We start from the raw sequence: 27,045 nt of genomic DNA, 5'->3' as shown, positions 1-27,045 counted from the left end.
CTGGTGTGCTCGTTCTCTAACTGCCCCTCCCTCTCTGTCTCAAATAAATAAGTAAAATATTTTTTAAAAATAACTGCCCAACACCCTCCAGATGTACTGATTTAAATGTAAAACTATCTCCCAGTGTGGTGGTGCATGCCTTTAATCTCAGCACTCAGGAGTGATTTGAGGCCAGCCTGAGCTACAGCAAGACCCTACCTAAAATATGAACAAATCTTTGTGAAGAAGAGATGGCTCAGTGGCTAAGGTGCTGGCCTGCATTGCCTAATGACGTGGATCCTATTCCCTTGTACCCATGTAAAGCCCGATGCACAAAGTGATATATGCATCTGGAGATTGTATACAGTGGCTACAGGCACTGACTCACCCTTTCTCTCATTCTCTCTCCTTGAAAATAAGTAAGAAAAAAAACTTTAAGAATCTTAAGTGTAGTAGGTTGGGCCTGGTGGCACATGCCTTTAATCCTAGCACATGGGAGGCCGAGGTGGATTATCACTGTGAGTGCGGGGCCAGACTGAGACTACACAGTGAATACAGTGAGACCCTACCATGAAAGACCAAAAAAAAAAAAAAAAAGCCTTAAATGTAAGAGTCTGTGAGGCATCTACTACCCACAAATGGAGGGCATGTGACACTCTCATGGGAATGGATGGCCTTGCTACACAGGCCTGTGATTGACCCCACATCTGTCTTCATGGAGATTCCCATGTTGGCTCTGGAGCATTCTTAAGAACAGGTGGCCTACCCTGTTTGTTCACCCCACTGGCATATTTTGAGACAGGTCTAGCTACAAGGCCTAGGCTGGCTTTGAACTCCCAGCAACCTTCTTGCCTCAGCCTCTTAAGAGGGAGGATTATAGGTATACTTCACTTTGCTGGCACTGACTTCCCTGGTAGGCATTAAATGGTCCCATGAGTACACAGTACAACAGGTGGGCCCTCTGAAATAGGCCCCGGAGAGATCAGTAATGCCTGGTCACACAGCAGAGCTACAATTTCCCTCCTGGTCATGAAACTCTGGATAACTCAACAAAGACGCCACCTGCCTCCTTGGAGGTGCTGCTTCCAGACTGTCTTTAATTTTTTTATTTTTATTTATTACTTGAGAGCAACAGAGAGAAAGCAGCAGAGGTGGGGGGGGGGGAGGGAGGGAGGACGGGAGGGAAGGAGGGGGGAGGGAGTGGTCGTGCCAGGGCCTTTAGCCACTGTAAACGAACTCCAGATGCATGTGCCACCTTGTGCCTTTGGCCTATGTGGGTCCTTGGGAAACGAGCCTCGAGCCAGGGTCCTTAGGCTTCACAGGCAAGTGCATAGCTGCTAAGCCATCTCTCCAGTCCCCAGACTGTCTTTACATCATAACTCAGACCTAGATTTTGACTTGTCGTCAGCTTTGTCACCTAACACTAATGTTAACCTCTTCAATGCCAGGTATCTAGAGCAGTGTGTTCTGGGCTAGGGGAGGACATGGCACTGCTTAGTTCTGACTCAGCCATCTGCTGCCTCATGGGAACACTCTCTCCCCTCCACGTGCCTAGGGCTGGCCAGTTCAACAGCAGGCAGGGACTTACACTCTCAGCCTTTCTCCATGTGGAGGTAGCCTGCCTCCAAGTAAGACACCTAGCTAACTTCAAAGTTATATTCTCTCAACAACAGGACCACCCAGGGCAGCCCCCAAATGAGCAACACTGTCAATACCTCATGAAAGGTAAATAAACACCTTTAGTTGGAAGGTCCAGAAGAGCCAGCAGCAGGCTGGGGACACTTCTCAGTGACGGCTTGGGCGGTTTGCTATGCACAATGGTGGAGGCAGGAACCAGATGTTCCTGGTTCCTGCAAAAGCCATATCTGGATGGGTATAATGGCGCATGCCTTTAATCCCAGCACTTGGGTGGCAGAGGTAGGAAGACTGCCATGAGTTTGAGGCCACCCTGAGTCTACATAGAGAATTCTAGGTCAGCGTGAACTAGAGCAGGACCCTACCGTGAAAACCAAGGAGCATAAAAAAAGCCCACATCTGTTAATGTAGCCAACCACAATGGAAGGTGCCAGTCAGGATGGGCCCAAGTTGCAACCTTGAGCCTCTGCTCCCCAGCCCTGCCTGGCATGGCCTGTGGCGCACGGCCCTCTCTGGCATGTACCTTGAGCCATTGTTTCTCTGTCAATGAGTCGCTGTAGTCCACCTCCTTGCGGTGGCGGGAGCCACGGCCAAACATCTTTTCTTCTTCTTCCTCACATGTCAGCCGTTCTACCTCAGCATCATCCTTGATGATCCAGGATGGGAGCTCATCCTCCTCCATCAGGCGTGGCTTCCGCTTGGGGTTGCGGGCTTCCTCTCGCCTGCGGTCCAGGTCCATGCGCTACAGCATGGGACAGATGGAGAGAAGTGTCAGCACGAAGGAATCTAAAGTCTCAGCCTGCAAGACGGACACTGCTGTGGAGTTACATGGCACTATTTGGTTTGGAGGCTGATCTGGTCTGGCTGCTACAATAGACCTTGAGGGTTGGGGGTGGGTGGGTGGAATATTTACCTTGGGGGCAAATGCTACAGCAGATAGCATAGTGTGTCAGACTGGGAGAAGCACCACTCCCAGGCCTTCCAGAGCTGAAAGGGTCTTAATCCACGTTCATGCTAACATCTAGGGACATGGGGGCTGTTACAGAGGCCCTCAACCAGCACCAGCTCCTGGGCAAGCAGTCTGCAGAATGGGGAGGATAACATCTGGCAGGTCTTGGAGCCACATACAGGATGTCCTAAGACATCCTTGGGAGGGCAAAGATGACATATGGGTAAATGGGAGGTATGAGAAGGCCACATGGAGAAGAGCAGCAGCTCCAGTAACTCCTGGGACTATCATTACTGATATTCTGCATAGGGTGCTTACCATGAAGAGGTCAAATTCCTCTTCATGCCGGGCAATCATCTGGTTGACAGTCTCATCATCAGGCACCTCATCTTCCTCCTACAAGATGGCACAGCTTTAGTGTGACTATGGTGGGGTCAGGCTGGGTGGTGACCAGGCTCAGAGGTGAGCTGCAGCATCCATGGGAAATGAGCTGGTGGTCCCTGGCTGGCTGGCTGCGGTGGAGGGACCCACACAGCAGCGAGAGGCACACACGCACACGCACACGCACGCTGCTCCATGGGGTTGGGGCCTTGCTGGCCGTCTCATCGAGGAGCCAAGGATTGAGTGGGCGTGGAGACTGAACTACCCCTCTCACCTTTAGAGGTGGCTCCTCCAAGTCGGGGTTGATGCCCGCTGGCGGAGGGGCAGTGTGGGCGAAGCTGGCACTGCCGCTGCCCGTGCTGCAGTGTCTGCTCTGTGGATAAATAGAGGGCTTCAGTCTCCAGAGCTGTCAATCCGGCGTCTGTCACCAGCAGTTTAGGGGAAAAAAAAACCACTTCAAAGGGAAAGCAAGTACTCATCCTCTTTCCGCTCAGCCCACACTCCCTTTACTCCAAAGGGATGCAAAAAACAAAAACAAAAAGAAAAACACAAAAAAAAAAAAACCAAGAGTGCAAAAAAAGGTATAAAACCAAAAATGAAAGCTGCTCATGCGTCCTCCACTCACGCCAGGGGAGGTTGGGGGGGGGGGCTGGTGGTGCACTCACCTCATCTTGCTCCTCATGCTCCAGAATGGCCTGCAGGAAAGCACGCCGCTCATGACTGGAGGACTTCTGGTCAAACATGCCTGCCTGGATCACCTTCTGGTCCACATTGAGCTTATACTTGGCAGCAGCCAAGATCTTCTCCTCCACGCTATTTACAGTGCAGAGGCGGAGCACACGCACCTCATTCTGCTGCCCAATGCGGTGGGCACGGTCCTGTGCCTGCAGATCCTGAGGGAAAGTGGCTAGTCAGTCTACACAAACTCTTTAAAGAATGGAACACTCAGAAGCCATAGATTGTGGCTAGAAAATTTTCAGTGCCAGGGATGGGATATCTTCCAGTGAGTTGTTGGCCAGGGAGGTCCCTGAAGCCCCCAAAACATTATAGGCCTTTGCCGAGGCCCTTAGTTTTCCACCAGGAATAGATGGTAAGACCCTATTGCTGAAGACTACATATACTTGGGCTGCAAGGCCACTGAGAAATCCTGCTGGAACTGAGCTGATAACCTCCTCCATGTAGACCAGCTGACAGAAAGCTGGAAGAAGCCATTCTGCATGCAGTTCAATGGGAGAAAGAGAAATCACCAGTGAAGATACTGAACAGTGGACACTGTAAGCCTTACATTTGGCCAGCCAAGCCAAATGAGCCAACAAGTGCAATAGTGGCACGTCTGTCATAGTGGAAACTAACTGCCCTCTAATTGGACTGGAGGCCTGCTCCATGGGAAGGAATACATCCCTGATACTGAAAACTTAAAATGGATAGTCATGAGCCCTAGCGGTGTAACGTCTGCTGCTGTCTGGCTAAATGTATATACTATGCTTATTAAACTGCCCAGTAAGCACTTCTCTTAATGTTTACACTCATTTATTAATGCTACTCTCACTTTTGGTAGAGAATCTTCTCTTTTCAGATGGCAGAGACCTTGGGACGACTCAGAAGGCACCATGGTGATGGAAAGAAATGACCGCAGTGCTAATACTGCAGTATCTCTATCACACCTTCCAAGGCTCAGGGTCTATTGCAGAAGAGGTGGTGGAAAGAATGTAAGAGCCAAAGGAAGCACAGGACTCCATACAACATGCTCCTCCAGACACAAAATGGCCTGGATATCCATGGCCTCACAGTGCCTGACACTACCTACACAAGACCATCATAAGAGGAGGAAAAGATCATGACATCAAAATAAAAGAGAGACTGATTGAGATGGGGAGAGGGTATGACAGAGAATGGAGTTTCAAAGGGGAAAGTGGGGGGAGGGAGGGTATTACCATGGGGTATGTTTTTTCTTTTTATTTATTTACTTATTTTTTAATTTTTATTAGCATTTTCCATAATTATAAAAAAATATCCCATGGTAATTCCCTCCCCCCCCATGGGGTATGTTTTTATAATGATGGAAGTTGTTAATAAAAAAATTAAAAAAAAAAAAAAAGAACAAGGTAAAGAGTCCTGGGCTTTTTGGTCTTCACACATGGTCCTGTCCCTTATGTCTACCCCAACTGGCTACTACACAAGCTGGAAGCTTAAGAATACCTCCTGGCTTGTGTCACTGGTGTATGTGCGGGTCCAATTAAAACTACAATGTATTAAGAAGGCAGCCGGGCGTGGTAGCGCACGCCTTTAATCCCAGCACTTGGGAGGCAGAGGTAGAAGGATCACTGAGAGTTCGAGGCCACCCTGAGAATACATAGTGAATTCCAGGTCAGCCTGTGCTAGAGTGAGACCCTACCTTAGAAAACAAAAAAAACAAAAAAAAAAAAAAAAAAAGAAGAAGGCAGAGGTAGGAGGATCACTGTGAGTTTGAGGCCACCCTGAGACTACACAGTGAATTCCAGGTCAGCCTGGACTAGAGTAAGACCCTACCTCAAAAAAATAAAAACACCACATAGTGGTGGGCTGGAAAGATGGCTTAGCCTTTAAGGCACTTGCCTGTGAAGTCTAAGGACCCAGGTTTGATTCCCCGGTACCAATGTAAGCTAGATGGCGCAAAGTGGCTCATGTGTCTGGAGTTCATTTACAGTTGCCAGAAGCCCTGGCACACCCATTCTCTCTCTCTCTCCAATTAAAAAAAAAAAAAAAAAAAAAAAAAGAGCTATAGTGGGGCTGGAGAGATGGCTTAGTGGTTAAGGTGCTTGTGTGCGAAGCTTAAGGAAGGACCCACATTCAATCATTCCAGATCACACGTAAGCCAGATGCACAAAGGTGAGGCAAGTGCAAGGTTGCACACGCCCACTAAGTGGTACAAACGTCTGGAGTTCGATTGCAGTAGCTGAGGCCCTGGTGCATCAATTCTCTCTCCCCTTGTCTCTCTCTCTCTAAAAATAAGTAAATAAAATAAAAATTAAAAAAAAAAAAAAAACTATAGTGGCTATCTACTTCCTGGTATATAACAGATATTTCCATTCCTAGGGCAATCCCCAGGGTCATGCTCTGAGCAGCCCTTGTCACAGTCCAGAGGCTCTCGGCATGGTCACATCACGGTTGCAGGCACCACTTACAAGGTGGGGCTAACCTGGCACAGCAAGCATTACAACAGGGCCTTATTTGGCTGTAGCCTCTGGCACTTCCTTCTGTGCTATACAACACAAGCAATGGCCTAACCTCTCTTAAGCCTCAGAATACATTATACATACCCATGACACTCTTGTGGTCATTTTACACACTAAGTGAAATGGGTGTGAGGAGCACAGCCCAGTGTCCAGTGAAGTTGGCTCCTGACAACATGGTAGTCATGGCTGTGACTATCATCTCATTATTATTTCTAGCATGGAACAAGGTCCCCTGAAATGCTTTCCAGGCCATGCTGCATAGATGGGGTGGCTAATCACTGTGCTCAACTGGAAACTCCTACCCGATGGTGGTGTAGAGGACCTCCTATCCACACTCAGACAACAGATGCATCAGCACTTTCTGGCAAGGCTGGCATGAATGCCACACCCCTGGTCCTGTGGTGGCCTCTGTCTGCCAAGTGGCACAGCCGGACTGTCTCTCAGGAAATGGTCAGTAATCAGGGACTGGACAGGAACTACACTCCACACACAACACAGAAAGAGACATAGTGACCACCTAGGTCATGTACCCATGAAACAAGACAATTTATACTGCCAAGCTGTGGAAAGGACATGCTTAAGCCCACTAGTGGAAGTAGCCCAACTGGGCATAAGCAACTAGAATGTGAAAGGCACACCTATGCAGGCACAATGATTTCACTTTCAGGACTGATCTGGCTGGAGGATGCTTGTACAAATGTCCTGAGATCCAAACAAGGTTGATGGTTATGCTTAAAATAAAGCAATTTCACACATGTCCTCTGGAGGAGACGAAGTGAACACTGACTGCTAAATGGAGCAAACACATAATGGAACATGCTGCCAATGGGCTGGCAGAGTCACAGTGACGAGGGACAGCTCTTCCATTTGTGTGTTGGTATTTACATTGTAGACAAAACCAAGTCTATAATAAGATGGGAGAGGGTAGATTTTTATTCATTTTCAAGCTCTTAAATGATAGCATTATCTGCTAGCTGGCATGGAGTCCTCTGTGGCACACATTGTTAAGGGGCAAGAGGAGGCAATAAATAGAGCACAGAGTTTGTTCTCAGTCTTGCTTGCAACCATGTGAATGCTCACAAAACAAGTCTGGAAGAGTTGCACCCCAGTAGCAGTGATGAATATCACTAGTTCAAACAGGGGCATCATCTTTCAACTTCTTCTCAATTATGCACTCCTAAGAGCTGTTTATTTTTTGTAATGTTGGGGATAGAACCCAGAGTCTCATGCACCACATAAGCACTCTGCAACTGAGCCACCCCCCACACCCACCAAGGAATTCTTTAAAAACCCTAATGGAAAAAGAATGTTCCTAGTCAGTGTGCAAGGCTGTTTCTACCTGAAAAAAAAAATAATAATAATAATAATGATGGGAAGAAAAGCCTGCTTCATTCTGCTTCCTGACTTCTAGGATGAGTGGGTGTGGCTCCTATGACTCCTAGGCTAAGGAGAGTATCAGGAAGCTGGTGGACACTAAGATGGGTGGCACCTTCTTCCTGGAGGGACTGTTCCCTATTCACTGACCCAGTGCCTTTACCTGGTGAGGATTCCAGTCGCTGTCAAAAATGATCACAGTGTCAGCTGACTGCAGGTTCAGGCCCAGCCCACCTGCACGTGTGCTGAGCAAGAAGATGAAGTACTCTGAACCAGGCTCATTGAAGGTTTTCAGCAGCATGCCCCGATCCTCCGCTTTTGTGGTTCCTGATGGGCACGAGGGAGCTGGGTTAGTAGGAGGATTTGAGGTGGAAGCAGGGAGGTCCTACTCTGAAATCACACAGATGCACTGTACACAGATGTCAGCATGGATTAAATAGGGAAATGGAGGCACAGTATGTCATTACTGAATGCTACCTCTCCTATCTCAGGAAGTTAAAATCAGCCTCAAGGGCTGGCTATGTCCACTTTATGTAAGAGCCAATGGGATGCAGCCAGTTTCAGACCACACACTGCCTGAATCTGTTTGCTTGGGCTCATGTGGCAACAGGACACCAATAGCCAATGCTGTCAACACCACACCCTCTAACAAGCAGCACAGAGTTTCATTCAATGCAGTGGAAAGCGTGCAACAACTTGCCACTGGCCTCAGGGCTGGCAGATTCTCCTTGCAGTGGGCTTTGCTGGTTCTGAGAGAATACCCTACAAACAAAGTGCAAGCGCACGTCATAAGGACTTTGTCCAAGGGCAAAATGGGTATCAGCTCCCACAGCAGAAAACCTGCACGAAAGGTTCTAGTGAGAACGCCCAGGGACTCTCACATTACACAGCCCAGGACATAGGCAGCTGGCTTGGATTCTGAGCCCCTTAACTGCTGTTAGCTCTGACCAAGTCACTATGCAACACATGAAAAATGCCCTCCTGTGGCATGCCTAAGGCCTAGGTACAGACAATGAACCTGCCCCACTACAGCCCAGGCATCTGTAACCTATTGCCCTCTTCTGAGTCCCAGCTCAGGAGGGGCTAAGGCCAAGGAGCTACAACCTCATGTTTTCCGCTCATGACAGGAGCTTTAGCTCTGATACTTACTGAGCTTTTGGCCCTCCCCTGATCCTACAATGGCTTTTCTGTGTATTGACATGACAAGTACACAGACATCCTTGTCCATATGTCCCCTCCTCAGGGAGATAAGGACATGTGACGGCTTGACTCTCATGAGGGTGGTAGAAGCCAGGGCGCAGGGCTGACGAGGCCTGGCCATGTGGGCCTCAGCAGGGTGGTCTTAAGCAAGGGAAAACTGCTGCATGGGGTAGACAAAGAGGTAGACACAAAGCTAGATGTACATTTTGTGAAGCTGGCCCTGGGGAGTTCTGAGAAGGGGCTGACACCAGATGGGCATATAGGGTGTGTTCTGGTAATCAGGTGATTAGATAAATAGAAGGACCCAGACAGGTGGTCCCTGAAACTTCATTGCCACAAGATGCCACAAGTGAACAGAGAAAAAAGTTAAGACGTGAGGAGGGGTGCAGAGGTTTAATGTGAGACATATCCTGCACCTGAGCTCAACAAATGCTCAGACGTTTACAAGGCGAAAAGAAAACTGTTCAATCCTGTTGGTCCCCAAATTCTCAAGCCCACTTTCATAGGAAGCCTTGTTCATCCCTAAAGCTGATATGTATGTATTGCTCTAAGTCCCCTCCTGACCAACTGTCTTCTTGGCCATGTGGGTGATTCTCTTCCTTGTTGAGGGCAGGGAGAGGTGGAAACATACACAGTGACTGACTACAGAGCCAGGTCAGGGCAGAGAGCCTTTGGGCAGCACCTACTCTCGTCCTGCAATTGAACTCATGGTTTTGGTGCAACTGAGCCCGATTCTAGCTCCAGGCCAGGCCTGAGATAGGCCACAGCCAAGCAGTGAATGGAAGTCGGGCAGCCCTGGGCCTTGGTAAGCAATGTTGGTGTGCTTCTACTGAGGACACGAAAAAGTGAGGAGAGCCTGAGGAAAAGGCCCCAACAGAGAAGCAAGCACAGGGAGCAGCAATAACATGAGCAAACCCTTGAGGCTGTAACTCTTGTCTCTTACGTGAGTGCAGAGGTGATCCTGGGTATCTTCCTTAGTCTCTTTCCATTTTCACTGGACATGGTCTCTTACTGAACCTACAGCTCTGAGAACCAGGATCCCCTGCCAGTGTCTTCCCTGCACTGGGATTTACAGGCAGAAACTACCATGCACAGCTCTTACAGGGGTGCTGTGGAATTAAATTCAGGTCCCCACACTGTCATGGCAAGAACTTCACCCACTGAGCCATCTCCACAGCCCCAATAGTGAGGGGAGTCTTTTATGGTGCTATTATGCTCCTGCCCACATGGGGGGGGGGGGGTTGGGGTTCCCAGTGAATACAGGACTGCTGGGTACCTCTCCCTCTTCCACAAACTGTAGTGAAAAGACCCCAGCCATCAAATTCAGATTGCATCTTCAGGCACTCCCCACTGTCCTAAGTTTTGTGACACCCTGGAACCATTGTGGCCATTGGACCTGGATTCCACATCTTGTGCTACTTCCCCCAAAGGGTTAACAGCTTGGACAAATACAAACAAAGCCCCTTAAATAATTCTTCCTCACTCACCATCAAGCCTGAGGTATTTAAAGCCACGATATGCAAAATAATCTTCCATGATGGTCATGAGGGAGGTCATTTGACAGAACAGCAGCACTTTATGGTTGGTGGCACGGAGTTTAGGCAGAATCCTATCAAGAAGTTCAAATTTCCCCGAAGCACGGTACAGGTCCAGCCTGGTGTGGACAGGTGGAAGGGAGGAACAGGAGGTTAGCAACTCAGCTGCTGCTCTGAGGAGGTGCATGGTCTGTCTCCAGGCTGGTGATCATACTTCATGACATAGAAGTGGCTTTCCAAGCAGATCTACCTCAGCAAAGCCATCAATACAACCTAAATAGACTAAGTCACCCCTGGTTAGGATGTGTCAGGAGTGACCACATAGGTGTCATTTCATGAGGTTATGGGTGACAATTAAAGGAGGTATGAATGATACCCAGATAGTGAGCATAAGCCAGAGCTGCTCCCAGTTATAGACCTCACCCTGAAGAATGCCCATACCTGGAGAGCATTAGCCCTAACAGACTCGAGAATGAAGGCCCGAGGCTTCTCATCCCCCCAGTGCAACAGCCCCTGCTTTACACATGAGGAAACTTGAGGATGAGTGGTAGGAACAGGAATACTTCAAGTATGTGGGCTGCATTAAACAATATGATATAAAAACACATCAAAACCAGGTGTAGTGGCACTTGACTTTAATCCCAGAAGTCAGGAGGCAGAGGTAGGTGCATTGCATTGAATTCGAGGCCACCCTGAATTCCAGGTCAGCCTGGGCTAGAGCTACCTGGAAGGCTGAGGCCGGAGAATCACAAATCCAAAGGCCACTTGGGCAATTTAAATGAGATCCTATATCAAAATACAGAGGACTGGGGGTGTACATCAGTGGCAGAACACTTGCCTAGCATGTGGAAGTCCTAGGTTCAATCCCCAATATAGCAACAAAATAAAAAAGATGTTCATTTTGTCCTTGCAATTACATGTCGTGGCTCCAGCAGGGCTGGAACAGTGGCCAGAACAGTGAGAATGTTTGTAGGAAGGCTCTAGACAGCATCCATGGCCAACACCAGGGGTTTACAGAGCTGTGCCCTAGAGCCAAGCATGGTGGTGCACAGCTGTTATCCCAGCACCAAGTAGCCTGAGGCAGAAAGACTTTGAGTTCTAGACCAGCCTTGCCCACACAGTGATACCTTATCTCAACAAACAAAAAAACCTAAAAGAATGGCTTGTGCTTACACAGAATACTCTAGAAAAAAAGGGTATAGTGGAGGAGCTTCAGGTTCAGTCATTACAGAAGCCAAACTGGGTCACACCAAGGGATGGGGAAGGGGACAACAGAGCCAGGGCTGGAGACCAGTATCTTTGTATATCTTTCTTGGCTCTCAGGGCAAACAAAGGTCACCACTACAAGCATGGATGCTTTCTATCCTGCCATGGAAACTAGACAAATGTCAGCCACAGCAATGTAGTCACCTAACAAGTAAGTGAACCTCTTCACATGAATGCTTGCCCACCCCATGCAGCTGGGAAACTTCTCACCCTTGGACGATGCCGCCAGTGAAACCCAAGTGCTCAGAAAAGGATTCCTGCAACAGGACAAGAGATGGGTCAGTGTTGAGGCAGGAATAGGCTACCCAGTCCCACCCCACAGTACAGACTGCTACTGTGGAGGGTGGGGAGCTCATGCCAGTGCTCAGCCATGGCCCATGGTGGCACAGAGGCCAGACAAAGACATCAAACTTAGCTTTAGTACATTAAATGCCAACCCCAATGCTTGTCCCATGAAGAACAGGAAGTTAACACATAAACATCACCAATGTGAGCACCCAAGGATGGTGTGTGTACCCAAGAACACCCTGATATGAGAACCCCAACTGCACTGGGTCTAGAATAACCCTGATACTGTATACCAAGAATAGAGATGTTTGGCTATGTCTTAGAAGCAAGTATCCAGATTATCCACAAGTATTATTCAACAAGATGGCTTAGGTTCTGGGCCACATGCCTGACTGGTGGTGGTGGCAACTCTCTGTAACCCTTGGGGGTAGGCAGAAAGCCCAGGAGATGTGGTGTGACCACAGGGTGGGTCTCCCCTAGAGGTGTTTCCTCAGGGAGGAGTCTCCAACCACCTAAGTTACTCCTGAGGGACTTCCATATCCATCTCATTCATGTGTGGGTGCATTAAGCACCCGTTACACTGAGTACATTACTCAATAGTGGCCATGCACAAGGCCCTAGGTTCCACTTCGAGCACCACAAATACACATATAAATAAGCTCAACATTGACAAAGGGAAAAATCAAAGATACATAGGCATTAGCTGGTCACAATACTAAAGCTATTATTCTTTAAAATATCACTAGGGCCAGATGGTTGGCACATGCCTTTAATCCTAGCACCTGGGAGGCAGAGGTAGGAGGATTATTGTGAGTTCAATGCCAGCCTAGGACTACAAGGTGAGTTCCACATCAGCCTGGGCTACAGTGAGACCCTACCTTAAAAAAAAAAAAAAAGATCACCAGGGTCTTTGCCTAGGGCCTATCTGGAGTGGTATTGGGATCAAATGTGCAGATCCTCACCTCGATGTGCTGGAACATGTATGGGTGATTGCAAATTTTCCGAAGCTGCATGATGGTATTCATTAGCGTCTTGGTGCCACCTTTGCCCTGGGGAGGTAGATCAAAGGGTCTGGATGGGGTCTTGTCTCAGAGGCAGGGTCGAAAAGGGCCAAGGGGAAGCTGAGGGTAGGGGGGCTGTGCTTTGTAGCACAGTAACTGAACTGACACCAGGAAACCTAGCAAACTGCTAAAGGTGATCTCAAACTCTGAGCCATTACACAAAGCAGCTAGGAGAGGGCTCTACAGAAGCAAGGAAACCAAGAAACATGCTGTGTCTATGCTTAGGTGAGAAGGGCCCAATAAACTGCATCAAGGGAGGAATGTGGATTAGGGTCAGTAGGTACACACTTGATTAGTGACACCCCAAAGAACACAGTCATGAGGGGAACTGGAACACCCTCCAAAAGAACAGGCTGGCCTGATTCCCCACATTTTCCCAATGTCAGCACCCCTCACCAACACCAAAGGAAGAGCATAGAGGCCTTGACTCTACCTGCTGTGCAGGTGGGACTCACTAGAATATACCAACCCTGCCTTTTGTTCCATACCACCAATAGAAAAAGGCAACATCTCACAAGGAAAGAGGACCCCAGGCAGTAGGCAAATGTGCTCCTAATAGACCACCAGCATGGCTGTTTGCCCATAGCCAGGGGAGTCCCACGTAGGACACTAAAGGCCAAGGAGGTCAAGACCTTGCTGGGCAAGGCTACTCCTTAACCACCTTCTTAGATACCCAGCAAACAACAGTGGCCCCCTGAGCAAACCTTCTTATCTTTCTCGGAGCCATCAGTCAGCAGCACACCTTTGGCTTGCATATGCCGGTAGAGCACTCGCTGCAGGGCTGACATATCACACTTGATGACATACTCCACCTGCAGGGCAGATGGTGCATTGAGGCCTGCACAAATCCTGGGCCCATCCCAAATCACTCTCTCTGCTCTGCTGACTCACGTTTTGGGATATGCACCTTTATTAGAGGGGTGACAGGGAGAAGGCCCCACAGCGCAGGGATGGAGGTGGATGGGCAGAGAAAGAGACATTCTGGTCACATTCTAGAGGAATTACCACTGCTGGTCAGGATATAAACGGCAAAGCAGACCAGAAGTGAGACCCACAAGTGGCTGAGGCGGGCCGAGAGCCCAGGCTACCCACACTGGGAAGCAGACCCAGCATTGAGCAGACACATTCTGCTTTGGATGGAAGGCCCAGGCAAGAGTGGGATCACTCTGTCCTGATATCCTGTCAGTGGAAACCAAGGCCAGGATAAACAGGCCCAGGACCTTGGGGAGGATCATCTGACTGCTGCCACCCTGGACAAAGGTCCTGCACATGCTGCTTAGTGGCTTCTGTTCCAAACCTACCTTCTCGGGAAGCTGAGCCTCAACTTCCTTCTTCAGCCTCCGAAGAAGGAAGGGCCTCAGTACTTTGTGCAGACGACGGATGATAAGGATGGTTTCCTCCTCATTCAGGTCCACCTGGAGCCCCACAAGACAGAAAATCAAAATACTACTTCCAAAGAGGTAAGGTCTGTCTCAGGAAGCAGGGTCCCAGAAAGGGGTATATAGCACTATTGAGGGCAAGCTAGCACTTGGTATTTGGGTGGCTATCACCCTCATCCTTAAGGAAAGTGAAGGATCTGCTGCCCTCCATGGAATACCTGGGTATTTAAGTGAGGGCCCAGTACTGTACTTCATGCATGACACTTGAAGTCAGGTCCACCTGCTTGAGTGGCAAGCACTTTACTTACTGAGCCATCTCGCCAACCCCAGAAATTATATTTTCAATGATAATTTTAAAAGGAGAGGTAGCCAGGCATGGTGGTGCACACCTTTAATCCCAGCACTCGAGAGGCAGAGGTAGGAAGGAGGACCACCATGAGTTCGAGGCCACCCTGAGAGATTACATGGTAAATTCCAGGTCAGCCTGAGCTAAAGTGCAATCCTACCACAAAAAATCAAAAAGGAGAGGTGAGCCAGATGTGATGGCTCATGCTTTTAATCCCAGCACTTGGGAGGCAGAGGCAGGAGGATCACTGTGAGTTCAAAGCCACTCTGTGACTATATAGTGAGTTCAGGTCTGCCTGGGCTAGAGTGAGATGCTACCTTGAAAGAGAGAGAGAGAGGGAGAGAGAGAGAGAGGGAGAGAGGTGTGACCAGGCATAGCAGTGTACAGCTTTAATCCCAGCACTCAGGAGGCAGAGGTAGGAGGTTACTGTGAGGTGAACACCAGCATGAAATCACAGAGTGAATTCTAAGCCAGCCTGGGCTAGAGCAAGACCCAACCTCAGAAAACCAACAATAGCTGGGTGTGGTGGCACACACTTTAATCCCAGCACCAGGAGGCAGAGGTAGAAGGATCATGGTGGTAAGTTTGAGGACACCCTGAGACTACATAGTGAATTCCAGGTCATCTTGAAAATTAAACAAAAAAGAAAAAACAAACAAAACAAAACAGTATCAATTCAGGAGTTTATTCAAGCTTGTGATTGAGATCTCCAGTTTCCTGGGTGGATATTAGAGTCCAGTCCTACAGTGTGGGGGTGGATTTGGAATTCTAGTCTAAAGATATAAGAAGTACTGAAGTTCCTGAAGTGTGCTTGCTTATACTGGTGTTTCTCTCTGTGTGGACCTTCTTCTTCCATTATGGAACTTTGCTCGATCTATAAGCTTCAATAAATCCCTTCCTCCATAACTGCCTGGTTTGGAAGTTCATCACAGTGACTGAAGCTGACTGCTACAGAATTTGTACCAGGAGTGGGGATAAAATTGATGAGATGAATCTGACCGCTTGGATTTTGGTCTTTTGGAGCTTGTGTGCTACATAAATGGAAAACATGACCCTTATAATGAAAATATCTTCTGGGGCACTGAGCCAAGTATTATGGACTATTCTGATAACAGTTTGAAAGGTCTAAGTACAGAGAAAATTGTATTTGGATGTTTGGCTTATAAACTTTCTACTAAGGGGAAGAAAATACTGCAGATGACTTTCCTGAAACTGGGCTAGTGGCTTAAGGGCTAGATGCATTCTGCTGCCCATGCCCAGAAAGTTTGATCAAGATTAAATCTGTAATAGACTGATGTGCTTGGCTAAAAATATGGGACTGAAAAACTTAAGATTTGAAGTTTAAAAAAAATTAGGCTGTAGAGATGGCTTAATGGTTAAGGTGCTTGCCTGCAAAGCCTAAGTCTCATATTCGACTTTCCCGGACCCATATAAACCAGACACACAAAGTGACACAAGTGCACAAGGCCACACCAGCGTTTGGAGTTTGACTGGAGTGGCTGGAGGCCCTGTCATGCTCATTCTCTCTCCCTATTTAAAACAAAAAATTAGGTGGGCATGGTGGTGCACATCTTTAATCCTGGCACTCTGGAGGCAGAGGTAGGAGGATCGATCCTTGTGAGTCAGAGGACACCTTGAGACTACATAGTAAATTCCAGATCAGCCTGAGCTATAGACTGAGACCCTACCTTGAAAAACAAGACAAAAATGAAAACAAAAACAAAAAAATCAAAGCCAGGTGTGGTGGTGCATGCCTTTAATCCCAGCACTCAGGAAGCAGAGGTAGGAGGACCACGATGAGTTTAAGGCCACCCTGAGACTACGTAGTGAATTCCAGGTTAGCCTGAGCCAGAGTGAGACCCTACCTCAAATCAAACAAACAAGTTTAAAATTTACTGATGCAAAGACTGGTTTTAGGTAACTAAAGCTAGCCCAGCTGCTTTACATTACTACAATGGAGAGGAACCCTGAGGAAAGAGTTAATAGTAAAGACACAAACTCTTTTGTAAGGAGTTAACTGAAAAAAAGGAACTTGCTCTTCAAGTCACTCATTTATTGTCCCTGGATTTTTTTTTTTGGGGGGGGGTCCCTGGATTTAAAATATTGCTGTGTCCTAATACATACCAGGTATTGATCTCAAAAACATGAGAAATACACAGAATGTATTATAAAGTACACACAGTTCCAGGAGCCACTGCTGAGATGTACAGGCAGGGTGTGATGACCCTGACAGGCCAGTGAAGCCATTGAAGATAGACCATGGTTTGCATGGAAATGCAAAGATGTTTTGGATATACCAGGACTGTACAAGGGCTACCATGTAGTGCTGGTGACTTGAGATGGAAATTCTTCCTGGCTAGTCAGCTGCTGGAGGGGTGGAATTGAAAATCCACAGACTGCCAAATCATTGGTTATATTAGACATGAACTACCAAAGTATGATGTATGCTTGATGGTTAAGAATTTACAATGTTCCAGTCTCTCCTTGTTATGCTTTATAACTATTGAAAGCTTTTACTCTATGCTTTGATACAAAGATGTTAAAAGTATATAACTTAAAGTATAGAACTTGCCAGGTGTGGTGGTGCACACCTTTAATCCCAGAACTCAGGAGGCAGAGACAGAAGGATCACTGTGAGTTCGAGGCCACCCTGAGACTACAAAGTAAATTCCTGGTCAGCCTGGGCTACAGCAAGACCTTACTTAAAAAAAAAAAGTATATAACTTGTTTTGATTTTATAGAACTCAGTTAAGAGACAATCGTAAATCTCAGATGAGAATTAGGACTTTGGAAGCATCTTAAGCTGGTAAAGACTATGGGGACCTTTATATTTCAACTAAACACAATATACAATGTGAGATGATTATGAATCTATGGGGACCAAGGATGGAATGCAGTGGTTTAAATGGATGTCCCCCAAGTGATTCAGGAATTTATTAAAGCTTGTAAGTTAGCTTTCCAGCCACCTGGCTTGAGGAGGTGTCATAGTTGCTGGACCTGTGGATAGAGCCCTAAAGTGTGGGGGTGGATCTGGAATGCCAGACTAAAGATATACAAAGCACTAAAGCTTTGTCTGGGGTTCCTGGAGTGTGACTGCTTGTGTTGGTGGTGGCTTTTCTCTCTCTGCTTAGTCCTGTAATGGGGGGGGGGGGGCAAGCATCTTTTGACATTATGGAACTTTTCCTCTATCTATAAGCTTCAATAAATCCTTTCCTCCATAACTGTGCCTGGTTTGGAAGTTCATTACAGCTACTGAAATTGACTACTACAAAAAACAACAAAAAAGAATCTGCCACACGTGGTGGTACACGCCTATAATCCTAGTACTTGGGAGGCAGAGGTAGGATGATCTGTGAGTTCCAGGTCAGCCTAGACCTTACTCAAAAGAGAGAGAGAAAGAGACTCTAAAATCACATAGGCCTGAAATTTCTTCTGTGTCTCCCTGGTCATCTTTAGATAAGAGTTTTAGAGCTTGAACTCAGAATTTGGTTCTGGACCTACGGATGGGGCCTCTGAGAGGGCCTCAAATTCTACTCAAAAGAGCTACTTCCTTAGTCAGGACAAGAAAGGACCAAGACCTTGAGGATGAGAGCAGTAGATGGATGCCTTTCTGTAAGTATGACTTCAGGGAAGCAGGTGATAGCCACCATCATCAGCCTCTGCTTTTTGCCCATTCCTGCAGGCTGTCTGCTTCATACTGTCTGTAAACTCTTTCACACACACAAGCCTGCAATGTGGGCTCAGAGCTGATAAAGGCATGCACAAACCAGTTGGGCAGGCAAGTATGGCCTTCAGACCGTCAGTCTCACCCACAACATGTGGACCTCAAAACACTGATCAAGTTTATTGAAAGCCATATCAAAAACAAAAGACAAAAGAAACAAAACAACATGGGGTATGGTGGCACATGCCTTTAATCCCAACACTTGGGAGGCAGAGGTAGGAGGATTACCATGAGTTTGAGGCACACTGAGACTACACAATGAATTCCAGGTCAGCCTGGGCTAGAACAAGACTACCTTGAAAACACAACAACAACAAAACCCCACATAAAACCAAAGAAACAAACAAACAAACAAAACCCAAAAACTCAGGACAAATGAATGTTGACCTCATGGCTGGCTAACTGCAATGTTCCAAGTACCCTGCTCCCCTCACATAGAAAGACTTCGAGAAGGGTCCATAGTCCCTATATAACTTGTGCCCAGAGTACAGGGTCAAGAAAGAATTAGACCTCTCCCTCCTGTTTTTGGCCCTGCCTCACTGGGGTCTTGGGGCTCCTCCAGCCTCATGGCGGGGTTGCTGTCTCCAGGATGGCATGGCAGTGCCCTACTGACCAGCATAGGTGCTACTGTTGAGTAGCTCATAGCATACACGGACCCAGAGAACTGACTCATCCTGGGGTGGTTCATGTAGGCATGGTTGCTCACAGAGAATAGATACTTTACCATTCTGCTGTGCTGTGCCTGCTAACACTCACCTTCTCCCCAGTCATGGCAAAGGGTGCATTGAACCACTGCTCAAAGGTGCTGCAACTCTTAAAGATGGTGGGCAACAGAAAGTTCAGCAGTGCCCAGAGCTCAGGCAGCTTGTTCTGCAGTGGTGTGCCTGTTAGCAGCAGACGTCGAGGGGCCACATAATGTGTGTTGAGGACCTGTGTCAGTTTGCAGTGGTGGTTCTTCATGCGGTGGCCTTCATCCACGATCATATACTTCCAGCGAATCTGCGGATCCAAGAGCAGTGGTCAGGGAGGAAGCAGAGACTGTGGGATTACAGTATCGCCCACCATGTTAGAGCCGCCCGACACATACTCCAATACGTGGGGTAGAGATAAACACAAGTGGGGAGCCAAGCCTGGGACACACCAACAGGAACAGTACCAGGGGTAAGAAAGTCCTCTGGCTTTCCCAAACAATGACAGATGACAGTGTTTAGCATTAAGAAACTGCCTGCAGGCTGGAAAGATGGCTCAGTGTGCTAAGGCACTGTTTTCAGGGCCTGACAGCCCAGATTCAATTCCCTAGTGCCCAGGTAAAGCCAGATAAACAAAGTGGTGCATGCATCTGGAGTTTGCAGTGGCTGGAGGCCCTGGCATGTGCATGCTCTCTCTCTGTCTCTCTCCTCTTTCTGCTTGCAAATAGACTAATAACAATTTAAAAAATTACTTAGGGCTAAAGAGATGGCTTAGCAGTTAAGGTGCCTGCCTGGAAAGCATAAGGATTCATGTTCAACTCCCCATATCCCACATAAACCACATGCATATGGTGACAAACACACAAGGTTGCACATGTGCAAAAGGTGGCACGTCTTGAGTTTGAATACAGTGGCTAGAGGCCCTGGTATGCCAATTCTCTTTCTCGTTCTATCTCTTGGCATTCATAAAAAAAAAAAAGAAGAAGAAAAAACAGTTCAACAATGAACTGGACAGAAAAAATATATACATTAAAAAATAAAAAATACTGGCCAGGCGTAGTGGTGCATGCCTTTAATCTCAGCCCTTCGGAGGCAAAGGTAGGAGGATCACTATGAGTTCAAGGCAACCCTGAGACTACAAAGTGAATTCCATGTCAGCCTGGACTAGAGTGAGGCCCTACATCAAAAAAAAACAAAAGGGAGCCGGGCGTGGTGGTGCACGCCTTTAATCCCAGCACTTGGGAGGCAGAGGTAGGAGGATCGCTGTGAGTTCGAGGCCACCCTGAGACTCCATAGTGAATTCCAGGTCAGCCTGGGCTAGAGTGAGAACCTATCTTGGAAAAAAAAAAAGGGGGGGGGGGGCTGGAGAGATGGCTTAGAGGTTAAGGCATTTGCCTGCAAAATGAAAGAATCCTGGTTCAATTCTCTATAACCCACATAAACCAGATGCACAAGGGGCACATGTGTCTGGAGTTTATTTGCAGAAGGCCCAGGAGTGCCCATTCTTTCTCTTCTCAAATAAATAAATAAAATATATTAAAATTAAAAATCAAAAACAAACTGGGCATGGTGGCACATGCCTTTAATTCTAGCACTCAGGAGGCAGAGGTAGGAGGATCTCCATGCTTTGAGGTCACCCTGAAACTGCAGAGTGAATTCCAGGTCAGTCTGGGCTAGAGTGAGACCCTACCTCAAAAAAAAAAAAAAAAAGACAAGAAGATGCTTGCTAAGAAAATGCCTAGGTAAAGCTCACTTGAAATGCTATAGGAAACAGGACAGGACACACCTTTGAAGACAGATGGGCACACAGGCAGGTTTGAGAGTGACTTTCTCAGGATAGGCACCATGTTCTCTTTTCTCCACTGCTCCCCAGAGCCTGTCAGTGGCTCCATGATCCATAGACAAGGGCAAAGCAAACTGGAAGGTTTTAAATAGGAGCCCCAGGAAAATTTCTGGTTAAGTCTCCATGTGACCACAGTGACCCGTGGCTTCCATTTCCATTGTACATAAGGATACAGAAGCTTGGCATTCAAGCCAAATAGGAGCCACTTCCAGTGTTTTATAGGACCTCACAGGTTCACTCAGGATAGGCCTTGGTTTTGAGCTATACCAAAGGAAGGCACTCTGCAGATGAGGAACTTTGGTACAGATACAGGAAATCAGGCTGCCTCCTGGACTCCCAGCTCCTAGAGCATCAGTGTCTGACACCTGTGAGCCCCCAAAACTGTCACTGCCATGTAGTGATTGGTACAGTTGCTAGCAAACACATTCCCTATCCTTGGGCAGTGCTTCATTGTACACTTCCATTGGACCATCAACATGGGCTCTTTGGGGACCTTCCTCAGCTCCCAGCCCTGCCTACCCTGGAAAAATGAGCTAGGACAGGTACGGGCTAAGGTCAGCTTTATGCTGCTCACAGCTCTGAAACACTCAGCCAAGCCAGAGCCATAAGTTCCTTAAAGAGAGCCACATGCATAACCCAGTAGTCTAGGGCACTCTAGCCAGTGATTATCCTCAACTGCTCCGTTGAAACTCCTACCATCCACGGTCTAGTGAAAGGAAGGCCTAGGCCTAAGGAGAGCCCAAGGCCACTAGGGGCATACAGAGTGGACTTGTCTCAGCCTGACAGGACACTCTGGGCAGAGTCCCCCAGAGGAGCTATTCCAGGTGCCATGAGGCTCAGTTAGGTCAGACCGTAGTCAATCTGCACAAGTACAAGGTGGCTCATCTATACATGTGCAGGTGAAGCACAAAGCCCTGTGAGGGGCTCAGACCCAAGCCTGACACAAGATGAAGCAGGCAGGTGAAACAGAGGGACTCAATGGGAGAGGCTCTGACATAGACTAGACAGGACAGACCAAGCAACCAGGTCCTGCTGTGTTCTGGGCAAAGAAAGGTTACCTTGGCAAGTATGTGCTTGTCTTTGATGATATATTCATAGGTGGTCAGCAAGACGTTGAACTTTCCACTGCGGAGCTGAGGGACAAAAGCCCGCCTTGCTGCTGGAGAGCCCTGTGGGGAAAGGATGAACACATCTCAGGCTCCTGGGGCTGGGTTGCCAGGTTACATGGATAGGCAGGGCACACTCCCCACCCAGGTTCTTGCCACAGACAACATGGCAAGTGTCTGGGTATAGCTATATTTCTACTCTCAACCTGCCAAGCTGAGTAGACTGCAGGGAGGAATACAACAGAGCCCTTCAGGAAGCTCAACCTGCAACACCATTAGCCGCGGTTTTGGTGGCTTATAAGCTCTCCTAACTCCACAATTTGGACCCTTGACTTAGCATTCAGCCCTCCTTCAACCAACCAATAGCCACTGTAATCACCACAGCCTACTCTCCAATCAGGAAGCCTGCCCAACCTCACCTCACCTCCCTGAAGCTACAGCAGAGCCCAGGGTAGGCCTGAGACCTCCATGATCACACTTCTAAATAAGCTGGGTTTCGTTAGAAACCCCAAGTGCTTGCCTGCAGACCAACCACGGTTCTCAGAACTACCTTATCTATTTTCCCTGATCCTTGAACAAGCTGTCCTGTATGGATGAACTGCTGTCATCAGCTAAGTCTCACAGCACAGGATGCAGAGTTAGACCTGGGAGCCCTGGGGTAAAAGCAGGTAGTGTTATGAACAGGCTGTCTGAGGCACAATTTACCTCAGTTCCCACTGCACAATAGCCATTATAGGCCCTTTGACAAAACGGTGTAAAAGCACAACAGAGTGCTCAAGGCAGGAGTAACTCACAACCCGGAGCACCCAGTGTCTTCTTGTAGTGACTTACACTCACTCTACCCCCACATAAAAATGTGTTTTAAGGGCTGGAGAGATGGCTTAGCAGTTAAGCACTTGCCTGTGAAGCCTAAGGACCCCAGTTCAAGGCTCAATTCCCCAGGACCCACATTAGCCAGATGGAAAAGGGGATGCACAAGTCTGGAGTTTGTGTGCAGTAGCTGGAAGCCCTGGTGCGCCCATTCTCTCTCTCTCTCTCTCTCTCTCTCAAATAAATAAATAAAAATGAACAAAATTTTTAAAAAAAATGTGTTTTGAGCTGGTTGTGGTGGCACATGTATGTAAACCCAATACTTGGGAGGCAGAGGTAGGAGGAATGTTGTGAGTTCAAGGCCACCCTGAGACTACATAGTGAATTTCAGGTCAGCCTGGGCTAGAGCGAGAACCTGCCTTGAAAGAGAAAAAAAATGCAGTGACTTTCAAAATTAAGCTCTTGGGGCTGGAAAAATGGCTTAGCTAGCGGTTAAGATGCTTGCCTGGGAAGCTTAAAAACCAAGGTTTGATTGCCCAGTACCCACTTAAGCCAGATACACAGTGGGGTTCCTGCATCTGGAATTTGTTGTTAATGGCTGAAGGCCCTGGTGTACCCATTCTCTTTTTGCGCCCCTCCCCCTGCTTTCATCAAATAAGTAAAAATTAAAAACAAAAACAAAATAAAAACATTTTAAAAAATAACTCTTAAAAAAATAAAAAATAACTCCTGGCTGGGCATGGTGACACATGCCTTTAATCCCAGCATTTGTAAGGCAGGATCACTATGAGTTCAAGGCCACCCTGAGACTACATAGTAAATTCTAGATCAGCCTGGGCTAGAGTGAAACCCTACCCTGAGAAGTGAGGGGGGGGGGGGAACCCAAAAAGATCTATATACATCAAATAATGAGCAACTCCTGAAAGCATCATTCCAGTAGCGAACACCAAACACCAACCTCCTTCCTTCTCTGTACAGGTTCCTCACCCCTCAAGCCCAGTCCAGGTTCTCTAACAAATTGGAAGACATCTCTCCAGGCTGTGACATACCTTGTAGGATACCTTCACCACAGAGGGGGCCCACTTGTCAAATTCATATGCCCAGTTTGATAGCGTCCTGATGGGAATAAAAAGGACAGTCAACTTCTAACTTGCTCAATGACAAGTGAATTCAAAGGTCTGGCCTTCTTCCCCCCCATCCATTTACTTCCCCCCCCCCCCCCAAGGTAGGGTCTCACTCTAGTCCAGGCTGACCTGGAATTCACTATGGAGTCTCAGGGTGGCCTCAAACTCATGGCGATCCTCCTACCTCTGCCTCCCAAGTGCTGGAATTAAAGGCATGTGCCATCAGGCTTGGCTCATTTTACATTATTATTAGTTTACTTATTTATAAGTTGTGTGTATATACAGGTATGTCAGGGCCTTTTGCCACCATAAGTGAACACCAGACATTTTTGCCACTTTTTCCGTATCTGTCATATGTGGATGCCTTGGGAATTAAACTCAGGCTGGCAGACATTGCAAGTAAGCACCTTTAACCATTGAGCAAACTTCCAAGCCCCTTCATTTACAACATTTTATCTGTAAATGTTTATAGTAGCACCAATAATAAATGTTATTAGTTTAGATATAATCAATTACTCATAAAAGGAAGGGACAGAAATGATTTATGTGATGAAACATTTTAGGACCTCAGTGGTATGGGCAGCTTCATGTGACTTCAGTTCCATCCTTTCCAAGAATGTCACCAGTAAAGGAGTTACCATAATGGTGGACTTCAAGAATTCTGTATGGAGCCGGGCGTGGTGGCACATGCCTTTAATCCCAGCACTCAGAGGCAGAGGTAGGAGGATCACCATGAGTTCAGGGACACTCTGAGACTACATAGTGAATTCCAGGTCAGCCTGAGCTACAGCGAGACCCTGACCCCAACCCCCCCCCCAAAAAAAAAGGAAAAAAAAGAACTCGGTCTGGAGACTGTGCCCCCCACACACTCCCTGCTACCATGGAAACCCCAGGGGAGCTGGATACCTGGCTGAGGATCTCACAAGAAAGCAGTTTAAAGAAGTCTGCTGCCTTCACATTTGCTAAGGCTTCTCCATAAAACCTCCCTGACATGAAGCAGACACTTTACATTTCCAGAGTCTCCACCATGGAGACATGGTATCCCTCTATGACTAAGACTCCTCCAATAAAATCTGATTCCTCTGTTGTAGATATTCTTATTCTTGTCATTTTCTTATTATATGGTGCTTTTGGTGTTTTTTTTTTATTTTTTATTTTTATTTTTAGGTAGGGTATTACCCTAGTCCAGGCTGACCTGGAATTCCCTATATATTCTCAGGGTGGCCTCGAACTCAAGGTGATTCTACCTCTGCCTCCCAAGTGCTAGAATTAAAGGCATGTGCTGCCACACCCAGCTTTTGTTTTTTTTTTTCTTTCCCTGAGGTAGGTTTTCACTCTAGCTCAAGCTGAACTGGAATTCACAGTCTCAAGGTGGCCTTGAACTCATGGTGATCCTCCTACCTCTGCCCCAAGTGCTAGGATCAAAGGTATGTGCCACCACACCTGGCTATATGGTGGATTTTTAAGAAAGTAATCCTGTGGAAAGAATGTAAGAGCCACAGGAAGGTAGAACTCCTTACAACGTGCTCCTCCAGACACAAAATGGCCTGGATATCCATGACCTCACAGTGCCTGACTCTACCTACACAAGACCATCATAATAGGAGGAGGGGATATGATGGAGAATTGTTTCAAAGGGGAATTGGGGGAGGGAGGGCATTACCATGGGATACTGTCTCCAACTGTCACTCTGGTTGAATCTCTCCACACTTTCCATTAGAGCCCAATCCCATAGCTACTACTGCTATTTGCAATACTTTTCCTTGAAATTCTTCTAGAAGCATAATGCCACCTGTGGTTATAGTTTCAGCTGCACTCCTTTTAACCAAGACTGTCAAACAGCTACAGAAACTCACTAAATGCTCCTCTGGCCATGACTCCCACTGCCAATGCAAGGAGAGAAGGCACTTACTCCACTCCAGGTGGGAGGAAGAGCCAGGAATAAAGGCAGATGGAGCCAGGAGTGGGATGTAGTTAGCCAATTCTGTCTCCATCGAGGGTTCACAGGCCACAGGGAATATGCTAAATGCTGTCTGTGGACCAGCTTCAGCAAAAGTGCATGGCAGGTTGTAGCTCACAGGGGAAAGGAAACAAGTTCCAGCAGGTGGGATGGGCTGATTAGACACCACACACTGAGATACTCCGCAAGGCAAAGGAAGTGCTTCTGGCACAGAAGAGATGAGGTAGATGGGAGTGGTCACTCTGTTCAAAGGTTAAGGATAGCCTAGGCCACACCCATGGAGGGAGCTTCAGACAAAGCTGTGTGGCCTGAAGCACTAGGCAGTGGGAAGACTATGCTGAGACTCAGCAGCAGACACCAAAAGGTACAGGTGATTGCTAGGGATGTTGAGATGACAGACACCTGTGCCACTTTGCACTGGGCTCTATGTGGATGATGGGAAATTGAATTCTGGCCAGCAGGCATGCAAACAAGTGCCTTTAACCAAGGAGTTTTCTCCCAGCTCCTCCTGTTTTGTAAAAATATTTTATTTTCATTTATTTTCTTGAGAGAAAAAACATGCCAGGGCTTCTAGTCACTGCAAAAGAACTCTAGACGTATGTTCCACCATGTGCATCTGGTGGCTTACATGGGTCCTGGGGAATTGAACCTGGTTCCTTAGGCTTCACAGGCAAGCATCCTAACTCTCTCCAGGGCCCCTCCCCTTTTATGAAGCAGAGTCTCACTCTAACCCAGGCTGACCAGGAACTCCTACCATAATTCACTATGTAGCCCCAGGCTGGTCTCCAATTCACAGCAAATCGACTTCTGCCTCCCAAGTGCTGGGATTAAAGGAGTGCACCACCAGGTCCAGCTTTTTTTGTTTGTTTTTATGTAGTCTCAGGTTGGCCTCAATTCATGGCAATCCTGCCTCTGCCTCCTAGGTGCTCAGGGACTAAAGGCATGTGCCACCATGCCTGGCTGCTTTTAGGGTTTTGGGTTTTTTGGTTTTTTTTTTGATTTTTGTTTTCTTTTTAGAGGTAGGGTCTCACTCTAACCAGGCTGACCTGGAATTCACTATGTAGTCTCAGGGTATCCTCAAACTCATGGCAATCCTCCTAACCTCTGCTGCCCCAGTGTTGGAATTAAAGGCATGCACCACCAGGCCTGACCTTTTTTTGTTTGTTTGTTTTTTGAGACTA

The 27,045-nt window shown here is 47.4% G+C and overlaps 1 protein-coding gene across 7 annotated transcripts in view; it reads right to left on the bottom strand.

Moving 5' to 3' along the window:
• The window catches only part of Smarca4 (SWI/SNF related, matrix associated, actin dependent regulator of chromatin, subfamily a, member 4), a 115,059-nt gene that overhangs the window by 19,621 nt on the left and 68,393 nt on the right, over positions 1-27,045 (bottom strand). For 4 of the 7 annotated variants that reach the window (XM_045144684.1, XM_045144686.1, XM_004667465.2 and 1 more), the window contains exons 17-29: positions 23,830-23,896; positions 21,923-22,033; positions 19,089-19,331; positions 14,185-14,298; positions 13,588-13,695; positions 12,785-12,871; positions 11,745-11,791; positions 10,221-10,387; positions 7,697-7,860; positions 3,610-3,837; positions 3,219-3,317; positions 2,882-2,959; positions 2,138-2,356 (exon numbers count right to left, since the gene is read on the bottom strand). In XM_045144684.1, the coding sequence (XP_045000619.1) occupies positions 2,138-2,356; positions 2,882-2,959; positions 3,219-3,317; positions 3,610-3,837; positions 7,697-7,860; positions 10,221-10,387; positions 11,745-11,791; positions 12,785-12,871; positions 13,588-13,695; positions 14,185-14,298; positions 19,089-19,331; positions 21,923-22,033; positions 23,830-23,896 (1,732 nt within the window). The remainder of the gene's footprint in view (positions 1-2,137; positions 2,357-2,881; positions 2,960-3,218; positions 3,318-3,609; positions 3,838-7,696; positions 7,861-10,220; positions 10,388-11,744; positions 11,792-12,784; positions 12,872-13,587; positions 13,696-14,184; positions 14,299-19,088; positions 19,332-21,922; positions 22,034-23,829; positions 23,897-27,045) is intronic. The other 3 variants (XM_045144687.1, XM_045144688.1, XM_045144689.1) reach the window with 1 other exon arrangement.

The sequence above is a fragment of the Jaculus jaculus genome, chromosome 2, assembly GCF_020740685.1.
Source record: "Jaculus jaculus isolate mJacJac1 chromosome 2, mJacJac1.mat.Y.cur, whole genome shotgun sequence".
Lineage (NCBI taxonomy): Eukaryota > Metazoa > Chordata > Mammalia > Rodentia > Dipodidae > Jaculus > Jaculus jaculus.
Note: the sequence above shows the minus strand (reverse complement) of the source record. Positions and strands in the feature narration are given on the sequence as shown.